A 14,130-nucleotide genomic window follows, 5' to 3' on the forward strand; every position below is an offset into this window, starting at 1 on the left:
CTGTGTGACATTTTCTACCTCCACTGACGCTGGTGGGGCAGGGCCTGGCTGGCACTGGGAGGACTGTGCAAGGCAGTGGTGATGTGCCCGGGGGATCCCCGAAGTCACATTCACCCTCATTCATTCTCCCCTCCATTCTCCAGCCGGGAGCGTCTCCATCCACCTCTCATCAGCATCAGCCCCCCCAGCTCAGCAGTAGGAACCTGAGCCAAGACGATGCCCTCAGCTCCTTACTTCCTCCCCAGAGGAGCAGGGCTGCCCTGGGCTCTGCATTTGAATGTGTGCGTGGCTTGGTCCCAGCCCGCAGTGCCCCCTGCCCTAAGGGCTGTGCTGAATGTACCCCCACCCTGTGTTTGTGCCCCATGTCTGTGTCTCTGTGTGTGTGTGTGCGTGTTTGCAGCTGGGTTCGCAGGGCAGATCTGCTGTCCCCTGGACACACATCCCACCCAGAGCCCCTCACAGCCCCGGTGCCTTCCTCCAGCCCCGGCGTTCCTGCGGTGTCCCATGGTGCTGGGAGGTGCCCATTGGGCTGCATTGCTTTCGTTTCCCATATCTCCGAAGAAGTTCGAGGGATGAGTGCAGGCTGGGGTGGGCCACGTGGGGTCACTGGTGCTAACTGGTGCTATCTGAATGCCTCGGAACCTTTCTGGAGGAGGGCGCAGAGCAGAGCTGCGTCTGGGCAGTGGGCTGGGCCCCTCCGCGACCCTCACTCCTCCTCTACTACTAGGAATGGGCAAAAAATCCCACTCTGTCCCAGCGAGCCCCAGGACAGCCCCAGCCGGGTCCCGGCAGAGGAGGCAGCCCTTATCCTCAGGGAAGTGTAATGGAACATGGGAGCCAGCTGGGCATGGAGCAGCCGGGTGCCAGCAGCTTGGAGCCTCCCAGCCACCAAGGAGTTGCTGTGCTGGTGCCACACCAGTGCCATGCTGGTGCTGGATGCTGCAGCCCTCTGCCCGTGACTGCCATGTGGAGCCACGCCACCTGGGCTGAGGTGCAGCCCGTGCCCTTCCCGGGGGCACAGGTCATAGGGACTCTTTTCTATGCACTCATGCCACGGTACCCTCAGACCCGGGCTGCTCCCATGTCGGGATCAGGGCAGAGGCTGTGGTGTGGGGCTGTGTGGGATGGCACGTGGCCACTCCATTGCTTTGTCCTCATGGCCCCTGAGCCCAGTGGCTCCTCAGCCCTGCTCCAGGGGCAGTGCCAGGGGAATCAAGCCTGGCTAGCAGCAGTGATGATGGCAGCAGTGTCAGGACAGCAGCACTTGCTGGGATCGCACCAAGAGGGGCTCGAGCTGGGGCTGAGCTGGGGAAGGGGAAGCTCTGAGAGGCCTCAGTCCTGGCGGGGACAGCGGGACCACCCCAAGTTCAGGGAATGGGGGATGCAGCTCAGACCAGGACCAGGCCCCGCTGCTCTGGGCTGGGCTGTTTCTCCCCAGCAGGGACTGAGGGTCTCAGCCACGTCCCCCCCTGGTGCTTGGGACCTGGGAGCCCGGCTGTCATGTACTGTAAATACTCTGTGTGCCACCTTCTTCTCTGGGACCCTTGGCAGGGGCAGGGGATGAGCGAGAGACCGGGGTCTGACCGAGACTTTTTTGTATACCACAAACTTTTTGTATATTTTTAATTTTGCTGCAACATGAGATATTAAATTCATTTCAATAAGCACTGCCTGCCAGAGCCTTTTCCTTGCTGGCTCCTCCGGCTCTCCCCAGTCCCCCCCATGTTGCCAGGCTCAGGGCCTTGAAGTGGAGCTCCCAGGATGCTGGGGACATTTGGGAACAGCTGTGGATGAGCCACCTGCTTGGAGCCCTCAGCCCCGCTGCCTCTGGCAGGGAAGGGGTGTGTGGGCAGGATGTGATGTGCTGGGGAGGAAACTGCTGGACACAGCCCCGTTGCCAGCGATCCCAGTCCAACCTCCTCCATGCCGGGGGGCCCTATTCACCATCTGACCCCCAGTCCCAAAGCAGGGGTCCATGGGCTGCCCTAGGGTCCGAGAGCTTTGGGCACTGCTGTGTGGCCTCGAGATGGAGTCCTCCTCCATTGCCAGGATGGGGGCAGACAGGGGTCCTTGGGATCCCCGTGGTAGTGAGGGGAAGGGGCTGATCTGCTGCATAGTGCACAGGCACCCCAGCTCTTGTTCCGGTCCAGACCCAGTCCCAGCTCCATGCCACCCACAGTCACTGTCTTGTACCAATCCCAATCTCAGCTCCATCCCAGTCTCATACCAGTTCTGCTCTCAGTCCCAGTCTCAGTCCCAGTTCCAGCGCCAGTCCCAGCTCAGTCCCAATCCCATATCAGTTCTGGTCTCAGGCCCAGCCCAGACAAACTCCAGTTCCACTGTCAGTCCCATTCCCAGCCCAGTCCAGCCCAGCACCCACAGAGGGGCAGGAACTCACATCCGAGCCATTCTGGTGGAGTTTCCGACAGGAAAACAACAAAGGCGTTGGACAGAAAGGACGGCAGCAGCGCCATGGACTGCGAGACCAAGAAAGGGAAGAAGGTGTGTGCGTTCTGGGGCCATGGCTCCTTGGATCTTGGGGTGCCGGGATGAGGGTTAGGAGCTGGGGGCTCCCCTCGGTGCTGGGGTTGAGCCCCCCAGGTTTCAGGGGGATCCAGCAGGGAGGAGCTGTGCTGATGTGTGCCCAAACCCCGCAGGGCTTCGTGTCGCCCATCCGGCGCCTGGTGTTCCCCAAGGCTGCACGGAGGGCAGCTCTCCGCAGCAGCGTCTACCGGCGGCCGCTGCACTCAGTGCCACTGTACCCCCCTGACTACCTGATCGACCCCCAGATCCTGCTGCATGACTATGTGGAGAAGGAGGTGAAGGTAAAGCAGGGGGTTACCTGCAGGGCTGGGAGTGCTTCTGGACCCCTTCTGTCCAGAGACAGGGAGAGCGGGGGAAGGGGGGGGGGGGGGGGGGGGGGCAGGTACGCTCCCCATGGCCCTGCGTTGTGTTCCCCTTGCATCCCAGGGGGGACGATTTTCCATCCCCAAAGTACCCCAGGCTTTGTCCTCCCAGTTTTTGGGCCACCTGACCTGGGTAACAGCCTCGCTGAACCCCTCCAGCCGGGATGAGGTGCTGCAGCTGCTGGACACTGCCAGGGTAAGGGAGCACCCAACATTCCATTTGTCACCCCACAGTGCTACCCCACAGTAGCATCAAGTCCCCACACCCCAGAATGTTCTCTGCTTGCAGCAGCTGAAGGAGCTGCCTCTGCAGACGACCCCGGAGCAGGACAGCATCCTGAGCCTGTCTGCCCGCTGCCTGCTGCTCACCTGGCGTGACAACGAGGAGCTGATCCTGCGCATCCCCACACATGAGATCGCCGCAGCCTCCTACCTGCGTGACGATGCCCTGCACCTCCTCATCCTCAAAACAGGTGCAGGCACCCCACTGCAATACAGCTGGCTCCAAGCACCTGGCACCCTGATGCGATGGGGAGGAGCCGGCTCCATCTTCTGACAGGGCATCACCACGTGCAGCAGCTGCCCACTCACTGCTCCCGTTGCTCCTGCAGACAGCTCCCAGCTGTTCCCCCGGCCCCAGCTGCACTTAATGGCAGCAGGAGAGAATGCAGGAAGTGCCCCCCACCCCCACTGCATGCAGCCCAGATGAGGGAACAGGGGCTCTGGTGCTCAGCAAACCCACGCTCAGCAGCAAGCCACAGCCAGGTTCCTGGGGAGGGGGCTGAGCCCTAGGCTGGGTATGGGGTGCATTCCTAAGCTCGCCCAGTCAGTGGGATGGGGCAGGTGTGAGAGCTGGCGACCCCATTCTGATGCCCCGACCCTCCTCGCTGCCTCCAGGCCTGGGAGTGGACCCAGTCCCCGCTGGCGCATACCCTGAAGCGGCCCCGGTGCCGGAGGTGCCCCCGGCTGAGAAGCGCTCGGGGAGCTCTTGGCCGGAGCCGGGGCGGCTGGGAGGTGCGATGGAGCGGCGGCACACCATCTGCAGCCTGGACTGGCGTGCGGCTCGGGGCGGGCAGGAGGGCCGGCAGGGCGGCAGCCTGGAGCGGCGGAGGGGCGGCAGCTGGGAACGGCGGCAGCGCGGGAGGCCGTCGGGCAGCTGGGAGAGGAGGCAGCCGTGCGGCGGCAGCTGGGAGCGGCGGCGGATCGGCACGGCGGGTGGAAGCTGGGAGCGCGGCACCGGTTTCGGCAGCTGGGAGAGACGGCACCCCGGTGGCAACCCGCTGGACCCCCAGGAGCCGTGCCCCGACGCGTATTCCAACCTCGTCATCCTCGCTGTGCCGAACAGGGTGAGCACCCGCGGGTTCCCGGCACTGGGTTCCCTTCCCGGCATGCGCCCGCCTCCCCATCCCCTCTGGTCCTCTGCAGGATGCGGCCGAGGAGTCCTGCGCGCTCATCTGCCAGGTCTTCCAGATCATCTACGGTGATCAGAGCATCGAGTGTGTGGACCGTGCCGGGTACCACTACACCTCCACACCCACACGGCCCTGGCTCTCCAGCAGAAGTGAGTGGATGGAGGCGGGTGTGGGAGCCTTAAGTGCGGTGACGCAGGGCTGAAGGGCATAAGCACAGCGTCGGGGCTCACACCCTGGTTCTCTGAGCTCAGCTTTCCCTCCCCAGGTGAGAGCTGCCGCACAGATGGGACGTATGGCTACGATGCTGACTACAGCTGCTGCAGCTCCTTGTGAGTTCCCAGCTCTGGGGCAGGTGCACATCCTCACTGCCCTGCCCGACGGATGCTGTGCAAGAGCAGTGCCAGCACCCACTGACCCCCTCCTGCCCTGTCCTCCAGCAGCAATGGTTCCCACGAGACATTTGAGGCATATTATAGCGGGACATCCTCGCCCTCCTTCCACCAGTCCCACCACAGCCTGGCGACCGCCTGCAGCGGCAGCGACCAGAGCAGCGTGGGGCTGGAGCAGCTGCAGGACTACATGGTGACGGTGAGGGCTGGGGGCTGGTAGGGGATCCCACTCCTCTCCAGCACCTCCACCCCCAGCCCCGACCCATCCCTGTTTCCCCCCAGCTGCGCAACAAGCTGTCGCCCCAGGAGATCCAGCAGTTTGCCCTGATGCTCCGCGAGTACCGGCTGGGCACTCCGGTGCAGGAGTACTGCACAGAGCTCCTACGCCTCTACGGGGACCGGAGGAAGTTCCTCCTGCTGGGTGAGTGCCCCAGGGATTGGGGCAGCCCTGAGCGATCGGTCTGTGCTACACCATCCGTGCATCCTTGGGAACGGGGTCTTGGGTGCGCAGCAAAGGGTTGGTGGGACCCCGCTGCCCCCAGATGGGGTTGGCACGGTCACACCACGAAACTTCGTGGCACTTATCCCAGGGATGAGGCCCTTCATCCCCGATCAAGACATTGGGTACTTCGAGACTTTCCTGGAGAGCATCGGCATCCGGGAGGGCGGCATCCTCACCGACAGCTTCGGCCGCATCAAGCGCAGCATGAGCAACACGTCGGCCTCCGCTGTGCGCAGCTACGACAGCTGGTCCCTGCGCTCTGAGTCCGAGTCCTTCAACCGCATGATCACCAACATCACAAATGACATCGAGGCGCTGGCACGGGACGAGGAGGAGGAGGAGGAAGAGGAGGAGGACAACTACCTGTGAAGGAGGCACAGATCACCACGGAAGGGACAGGGCTCTCCTCTTGGCTGGGCTGATGGCATTTCAGGGCGGTGTCGGTTCAGGGGAGCCCCCACCAGCGGTGCCAAGTGCTGTAATTTTTGCAGATTGCAATTAAATGACCAAGATGGGGATTGGAGCAGGTTCTTCCTCGGTGCAAAGGGAATGTGTTGGGCAGGGGGTGAGCTGGGGCACAGGGGCAGCTCACAGATGGGACACCCACCCACCCCAGTGCTATGACGAGCTGGGATGGCACAGGAGGGTGCTCTCACAGCAAAGTGGGGTCAGTGTGGCTGTGCTGGGATGGGAGGGTGGCAGCCACAGCCTCCCTGTGCCAGGGGTCTGGATGCGCTGCAGTGAAGTGTTTGCCTTCCTACGGGATGGGGAGTGGTGGGGATGGCTGTTCCTGGACTAAGCAAAGCCCCCAGGAGCCCCACAGCTCCGAGCAGGGGGCAGCACCTGGGCAGGCAGCGTGAGGGCTGCCCGCAGCAAGTTACTTCCCTAAAAATGATGTATGCAAATCCTTGTGCAAGTGAGGCACTCGGGTTTTCTCTTTACTTCTCCTGGGGGCACAGAACTGGGTGGGAAGTGATAATGCTCTGGTCCCATCCTGTACCCCATCCTTGCTTCTCTCGTCCCGTGGCGGGTGAAGGAATGGCTCCCTGTCCCGAGCAGCCCTGGTCGGGGCTGAGGACCGGGATGTCACTGAGGGCTGGGACAGGGAGCGTCGTACCGGAGAGGGGCGGAGCCACACCGGGTGAGGCGGAGCCACATCGGGACAGGGAGCAACACCCACCGAGCTCGATGTGGTGGCAGCAGCAGTGGATTTGGCTTTGGGACGGGGACCGGGACCCGTGACAGCAGCCAAGGTGAGAGAAGAACCCCCAGGGCAGCGAGGTCAGTGGGACTCAGAGCCCCCGGTAAAGGGCTGCCCTTCGCCATCTCTGCCTGAGACAGCAGAGCTGCTGCAGTGCTGCCCTGTGCTGGATTCGGCCCCTGTCCTGTCCCTGCTAGGTGTGGTGGCCCCTGGATGGGAACCGAAGTCTGGGGATGGCAGGGGGGCAACGCCAATGAAATGGATGCTGGGGTGCTGGGAAGGAGGAGGTGATGCCGTGGTGTCGCTTCCTGTCCCCACATTTGGGCTCAGCCACAGGAGCTGCAGAACATGAGGTGCACCAGGGGATCCCCAATGCTACCAAGTCACTGCATGGGATAGTGCCTCAAGACGTGGAGAGTTGGTGACTGTGAGGTGCTCAGGCACATCTGCTCTGCTGGAGAGCACGGTGGGCAAAGGCTCTGGCTTGCTGTAAAGGACCAGGAGTGATGGTGACGCAGCTGGGAGGTGGCGGTGATAGTCTCTCGAGGACCGTGGGACTGAGGTTGTGCTATGCATGTCCCCCACAGTGCCACAGCCCTTTGCTTCCTCCTTTGCTGCACTCTTCTCCTTTCCCTGGGCTGAGGTCTCTGCCGGAGAGAGGGAAGTGCCTTTTGGGGGCTTTCCCTGCACCACTGCTGCTGGCAGCACATTTTCTTACTGACATTTCTTTGGGGGGAGTCTGGCTTTTGCTTTTGTGGAGCCCAACCTGTTGGTGTGAGCAGGGCTGTGGACATCAGCTGTGCTGGAGTGGGAACTGTGGGTGTGGGGCTTTTGGTGCTGTTGCAACTTCTCCCCCTCCCCCTTCCCCCTACCCCATCCTCACACACACACAGGATGGGTTGCATGAAGTCAAAGGAAGACAGCATCCAAGAGAAGATGCAGTTGGGCCACGATAAGAAGGACCCCGCGTCTGGCAGCAAGCAAGTAAGTGGGAGCTGCAGTGCCCTAGGGGGCACAGGGGACATGGAGCCACCTGGGTGGCAGCGGGCACAGGGCTGGGGTGGGAACTGAGATGGGAGTGCAAGGTCTGTCCCAGCCCACATTGGTGAGAATAAAGGAATGTGGACAGTCAGAGATGAAGGTGTTGAGGAAGGAGACGCTCTGCCAGTGCTGGGCAAGATGGACGAGTGTCCAAGACCCCCACAGGTCCCATTGTGTGCCATCGTTACACTCTCCTGTTTGTTGTTCCATTTGCAGCACGATGAACACGGAGTGTCTGCGCCCCTGCTGGCGGATGGTGCGTACACACAGTGATGGGGAGCACAGTGGGGTCCTCATTGGAACCAAACCTGATGGTGTGGGAGTTCTGTGCTCCCTGGCAGCAGGGACACGTGGGTGTGTGCTGTGTGGCCCCAGCATGGGGACAGGCACACAAGAGCCATTCTCACTGCAGGCTCAGGGGACAACGTGGTGCTGGCACTGTATGACTACGAGGCGATGCACTCTGGGGACCTGAGCTTCCAGAAAGGGGAGCAGCTGCAGGTCCTGGAGCAGTACGTGTCCCCTGCCTAGGGCTGTCCCTATGGCTCATGGGTGCTGGCAGTGCCCTGTGCTGACCCGTGGCTGTCTGTGTCCTCAGGCTGGGAGAGTGGTGGCAGGCACGGTCGCTGGTGACAGGGCGCAAGGGCTTCATCCCCAGCAACTTCGTTGCCCGAGCTAACTCACTGGAGGTGGAAGAGTGAGAGTCCCACTGCAGTCATCTCCAGTCACACCCCGTGTCCCCACCATGCCAGGGCTAATAGCCCCAGCCTGTGCCAGCCTTGGCTTCCTGGCTCCCAGCAGCGGTCGTTGCTTACTCTGTTCCTGCTGCAGGTGGTTCTTCAAGGGTATCAGCAGGAAGGATGCGGAGCGGCAGCTGCTCAGCCCCGGGAACACATTGGGATCCTTCATGATTCGGGACAGTGAGACGACCAAAGGTACCGGGGGGTGAGGCAGCTCCAGAAGGGCCTCCCTTCTGCACACCTGACCAGGAGAGAGGCTCAATACACCCTAGGGGCTCTGATTTGCTGCCAGGCAAGAGCTGGAGTCCACCATGCTGCTGCAAGCATCTCTGCATGAGCCCACGATGCTGCCCTGAACCCCATGAGGAGACAGGGGATGTGCCCTCATGGGGCTGCCATTGCTGCCTGGGGCTGTGCTGGGGCCAGGCAGGGGTGATGCCATGCTGGTGGCTTAGCCAGGAGCCGAGGGACGCTGCCCCATGGCACAGCTCTTCCATCCCTGAGCAGGTTGCTACTCCTTGTCGGTGCGGGATGGGGACGGCCTGCAGGGAGGCAGCATCAAGCACTACAGGATCCGGACACTGGATAGTGGTGGCTTCTACATCTCCTCACGCAGCAGTTTTGACACACTGCAGGAGCTGGTGGAGCACTACAAGGGTGAGCCCTGGCACATTGCTTCCACTGAGACCTTGGCCACTCTGTGTCCCCCCGCAATGCCTGGCAGGGGTGTTGGTGGCACCAAATGCTCACAGGGCCTGGGAATTGCCTGTCCCCATGCTGGTGCTCAGGCTGTGCCATGCTGCATGGTAATGCTCAGCTGTGCTATGCTGCAGTAATGGTGTTTGACACCAGCTGATGCCCCACAGCCACAGATCATGGAGCCTGGCTGACTGTGCTTGCTGCTCTCTGGCAGGGCAGAGTGATGGGCTGTGCCAGAGGCTCACCTACCCCTGCAGTGTGCCCAGACCCCAGAAGCCCTGGGAGAAAGATGCCTGGGAAATTCCTCGGGAGTCACTGAAGCTGGAGAAGAAGCTGGGAGCCGGGCAGTTTGGAGAAGTGTGGATGGGTGAGAGTGAGGGTGGCAAAGGGAGAAAGGTGAGGGGTGGGAGAAGTGGTGGAACGATGGTGGGACGATGATGAGTGGGGCTGGTATCCTGGCAGCAACCTACAACAAGCACACCAAGGTAGCAGTGAAGACAATGAAACCCGGCAGCATGTCTGTGAGTGCCTTCCTGGAGGAGGCAAACCTCATGAAGGGCCTGCAGCACGACAAGCTGGTGAGGCTGCACGCTGTGGTCACCAGGGAGGAGCCCATATTCATCATCACCGAGTTCATGGAGAAAGGTGCTGCTGGCCTGCATGGTGTGGGACATGGGGGTGCAGGAGGTGGGGCTGTGGGGGGGTGCGGGGACAGAGATAGGGACAGGAGGGGCCCTGTGCCACCGGTGGGTGAGCATGGGAGTTGTTGGGCTGCAGCCAGGCTGAGCGCCATGCTCTGCCTTCAGGGAGCCTGCTGGACTTCCTGAAGAGTGAGGAAGGCAACAAGCAGCCACTGCCAAAGCTGATCGACTTCTCTGCGCAGGTGAGCAGGGCACAGATCTTCCCCAGCTTCCCGTTCCATCTTTCAGTTCTAGGAAAGCAAAATTGAGCTCGAGTGGCTTAAATCCCTTGAGAGCTCATGGCTGGCTTTTGGGGACCTACCCTTCCTCCCTGCCAAGGATCTATAAAGCAGAGTGCAAGGCTTGGTGCCCGGGGCTGAGTGCTGGCAGCGTGCTTCCAGGCAAGGGAAATGCTGCAGATCCTCTGTGCATGGCGAGGACTCGCAGAACAGGGGATGCAGGAATGGGGCAGTGAGGTTTGTTGTGTTGCAGACTGTGGGAGCAGATGTGCACAAAAGGAGAAGCAGTCATTTCCTCCCCATTAACCCACTAACTGCAGCAAGCCCAGGCACTGCCAGCGCTGGCCCTGAGTTCCTGCCCCATGGGTTTGCAGCCCTGGGGGCCCATGTTGCAGCTCTGCTTTGTAGGGTGAAGAGGAGCTGGATCTCTCTCTCGCTCATTTTTGCAGGCCTTTCTTCAGGATGTTTTGGCCCTGAGTAGCACAGCCTCAGTTGTAAGCACACGACTCCCCATGGAGCAGCAATGCCTAGGGGAGGTTTACGGTAGAAGCTATGCTTAAAATTCATCTTTCAGCTAGAGAGTTGCCATGGGCTGTGAGAAGGCAGCTGGAGAGAAGAGGGACTCAGTGAAAAGAGGTTCAGGGATATTTTCAGGGTCTGGAATACAGCTGGGTGTGCTCTTACCCACCTCGCTTTGCGTGTGCAACCATTTGTGCAGACACCATCCTGGCACCGCTGCTTTTGCAGCGCCTGCAGCTGCTGGCCAACAGCCCACCTTGGAGCCAAGTGTGATGCCTCAATGAATGGAGGAACCTGAGTAACAGCAAAGCTCGGATTGCAGCCCAGGCTTTGGAGGTGCAGAGCAGGTCGTTGGCTCTGGAGCACATCCCTATAAGGCTGTCGTGCTCTGCGCAGCACCGGGCAGTGAGCAGGCAGTAGCTGGGCTCCTGGCTGGAGATGCTGCTGAGTCACAGCCAGCAAAGCCGCTTGGGGCCCTGCAAATAGCCCTTCCACTCTTGCAGTGCCTGCTTACTTCTGTATTTTGTACATCTTACTGTGGTGTAACAGGGAGGGGAGTGCTTCCCCCCGGCTGCTCCGGCCCTTTCACCTTCTAGATGCTGCTAGCATCCCAGCTCAGGCTAAGTCAGCACAAAGTTGGGTTTGGGTTGTGCACACAGCAGTGCATCTCTGTGCCGCTCAGGAGCCAACAGCTGTGCAGTCACCGAGCATAGAGAGCTCAGAAGATGGAGCTGGGGCCATCTTTGGGGTCAGCAGCACTATCCTGCCTCCAGGCTGACTTCACAGCCCTCTCCAGAGACCCATCTCAGGGCTTTTTATTCTCCCCAGAGAAGCCCTCTCCATTTGGTGCCCTTTTAGCAAAGAGGAGATCGCGCTTCTCTCCAGCAGCTGTTTGTGCATTTGGAGGCTGTTCTCATGTCTGCTCATAATGGAGAATGATTTACTCCTCGGCACATTTACATGGCTACGGATGCAGCTGCCACACTTTGGCCTGTGGGCATCCCCAGACATTTGCTCCTGAGCCTGCCAGCTCCCTGGACACCAGTTCTTTGCTGCTGTTCTCACACAACCATAAATGAGCAGTGCTGGGTCACCCCAACCTCTTTCACCATCCTACATCCTACTGCAGTGCTTCCCACGCAGCCCTCGATCACATTTCCACCACAGATGTCCCATGCCGTGCCACAGCTCAGCCCCCCCCGCCCTTCTTTCTATGTGCTCACAAAATCAGTTGAGCTTTTTCCATTCCTAGCTATGGGTTTTGTGTTATTTCAAACAGACCCGCGTTTCTGCCTTTCTGCTTTTTGCAGATTGCAGAAGGAATGGCTTTTATTGAGAAGAGGAACTACATTCACAGAGACTTGAGAGCTGCCAACATTCTCGTGTCAGCGATGCTGGTGTGCAAGATTGCAGACTTTGGGCTGGCCAGGATCATTGAAGACAATGAGTACGTAGCTCGGGAAGGTACGAGAGCTGCTGTGGGAGCCTGGCCCCTGCCTGGGATGGGGAAGGGCTGCGGGATTCCCTAAGAGCCCCTCATCGCTGTGCAGCCTTGGCAACAGGGACCCAGGGAGAGACACACTGCAATGAACGGATGAGTGGAAGCCCCTCTCATTTGCATTGCCCCGTATCTTCCTCTTCTGTTTGTTTCTTCTTCCCCATATTTCACTACCAAATTCTCAACGTTTGGGTTTTAGCTCATGTTTCTCGTTGGATCTCTTGGTCCAGGTGCCAAATTTCCCATTAAATGGACTGCGCCAGAAGCAATCAACTATGGATCTTTCACTATAAAATCTGATGTCTGGTCCTTTGGGATCCTCCTGACTGAGATCATTACCTATGGGCGCATCCCATACCCAGGTACAGAAATTCCTGTTCTAACCCAGTTCCAAAAGATGTGCTCCGTGTTCTGGGCTCCCTCTATAGGATTTTTTTTTTCTCCATGAAGTTCAATCACCAAAAACAGAGGCAAGGGCAAGAAATTTGAATCTCACACTGGAAACAGAGCTCAGAGATTGCAAGGCCACAATTATTTGTGTTTATAGCACTTACCCTTGGTTTTTCTGCTTCCTGCAGAAAAGACTGTTTGGAAGCAGAACATCAGTTCAGGGCTGATGGCTGGGCCAGGTGTTTTTGGGAAAGCTCAAACAATCTGTATATTGTCATCATTAGGAAGTGTTCTCTATTGTACCCTAATTGCTTCTCTGGTGCCTTTTTTCATTGGAAAATGACTGTACCTGGAAAGTAACCATTGCCACAACCCATGCATGAAGGCTAAAGAGTGGCTGAAAGTGTTGTGGGGGATGGACCCACTCTGCCATCGACACTACCTTGTTTTTATCAGTGATACAGGGAAGAATGGCTTATTAAAGCTTCAGCAGATGGAAAAACGCAGCCTTTATTTCCTCGGAATTCATACAAAACAATTACAATTCCCATCTGATCTGCTCAAATGGGGTACAAAACTGCAGGCGACAGGGGATGTGGCATCACAGTTGTTGGCACGTTTTCCTGAAGCAGAGCAGGATCTCCCCTTCCCCTGCTCCTCCAACCTGTCCTTTCTCTCCACAGTGACGTTGCCCAAAGGAGGGTTGGGTTTTGTGTTTGTTCCTTTTTAAAGAAATCAGTGACAGCCCCTGAAATGTTCTGCCCCACTTCTGTAGGGATGTCGAGCGCGGAGGTGATCAGAGCTCTGGAGCACGGCTACCGCATGCCCCGTACGGAAAGCTGTCCTGACGAGCTCTACGATGTCATGATGAGATGCTGGAAAACCAAACCAGAGGACCGTCCCACCTTTGAGTACATGCAGAGCATTTTGGAGGATTTCTTTACTGCGACAGAGGGCCAGTACCAGCAGCAGGCATAGAGCAGAAAGCGCGGTGAAGGCAGTGGAGAGCACTGTGCACGCCATCCTAGCAGCACTGCACGCACCCTGCTCCTTCCTGTCCCACTTGTGGTGTTCAGTGTGCGCCTTCCTCATCTGCCAGCCTGGTACAGAAAATGATGGCTTCCAGATGTGGCCTGGTGTGGCAAACGTGGAGCAGTTCATTTGAGCCTCTGGGTACAGCACTGCAGCACTTCTCATCCCTGCCCCGGGGCCCTGCAGAGGTGTCACATGAACCACAGCTCCCTTTGGGTGTCCCACACACTTCTTGTGGTGCTTCATCTGCTGAGGGTGAGGAATGCACACGCAGTGGGGCTGATTGCACCTCAGTGATATCATACAATCACAGAACCACAGAACACCGTGGGATGGAAGGGACCCACGAGGATCACTGAGCCTCTCTGGGACCATGGCTGCATCAGCAGCACTGCAGGGCTTTGCACGACGAGCACTGAATGTTCCTTATGCACTCAGTTTGTCCTTCTGGTTTTCATAGTATTTAATGATGTGGCATCTGGGGAAGAAGAGAGGGAGAATTATTTTTGTACAGAATTTTTGTCCCCTACTTCTTACAACAGAGAGACAGCGATTTTTATTTTCTCCTCACATAAACAAACACCGCTGGCTGCTGGCTTTAATATCTGCTTTGAGACGCTTCTGTTTGTGGTCAATAAAATATTTACGCCGCGCCACAGCTGCAGCCCTGCCCGTGGCACCACCTCAGTTCCGTACAACCAGGCTGAAACAGGAGCAGCGCCGCCCCGGCCTCAGCGCAGCACCGCCATGGGCCGACGGCGCCGGGCTGGGCCAGGCCCCGCCGGGGAGAGATGAAGGCGTCAACGCCTTCACACAAGATGGCGCCCGCGGCGTCGCGCCCGTCCTCAGCGCGAAGGCCGCTGCCCTCAGTAAAGATGGCGG

General features: G+C 59.1%; 2 protein-coding genes across 4 annotated transcripts; both read left to right on the forward strand.

Moving 5' to 3' along the window:
* Positions 1-2,472: 2,472 nt before the first annotated feature.
* Positions 2,473-5,578, forward strand: CCM2L (CCM2 like scaffold protein; the record flags this gene model as incomplete). 3 transcript variants are annotated; one of them, XM_079543521.1, is made up of 10 exons in its annotated part: positions 2,473-2,502; positions 2,658-2,825; positions 3,019-3,102; positions 3,196-3,379; positions 3,804-4,252; positions 4,332-4,467; positions 4,584-4,647; positions 4,756-4,906; positions 4,990-5,128; positions 5,298-5,578. In XM_079543521.1, the coding sequence occupies 10 exons, from the start codon at positions 2,473-2,475 to the stop codon at positions 5,576-5,578; spliced, it is 1,686 nt and encodes a 561-aa protein (XP_079399647.1). The 3 variants fall into 3 exon arrangements, with proteins under 3 accessions (XP_079399647.1, XP_079399646.1, XP_079399648.1); XM_079543520.1 differs by having other exon boundaries at positions 4,759-4,906; positions 5,250-5,578; XM_079543522.1 differs by having other exon boundaries at positions 4,759-4,906.
* Positions 5,579-7,482: 1,904 nt separating this feature from the next.
* HCK (HCK proto-oncogene, Src family tyrosine kinase) lies at positions 7,483-13,194 on the forward strand (the record flags this gene model as incomplete). The annotated part of the gene is given in 12 exon segments (XM_079543519.1): positions 7,483-7,543; positions 7,546-7,707; positions 7,864-7,963; positions 8,050-8,148; positions 8,283-8,386; positions 8,699-8,848; positions 9,105-9,257; positions 9,353-9,535; positions 9,697-9,773; positions 11,639-11,792; positions 12,057-12,188; positions 12,992-13,194. Coding segments are annotated over 12 exon segments (1,578 nt in total).
* Between the last annotated feature and the right edge of the window lie 936 nt (positions 13,195-14,130).

This window comes from Tetrao urogallus, assembly GCF_951394365.1.
Source record: "Tetrao urogallus genome assembly, chromosome: 16".
Classification (NCBI taxonomy): Eukaryota; Metazoa; Chordata; class Aves; order Galliformes; family Phasianidae; genus Tetrao; species Tetrao urogallus.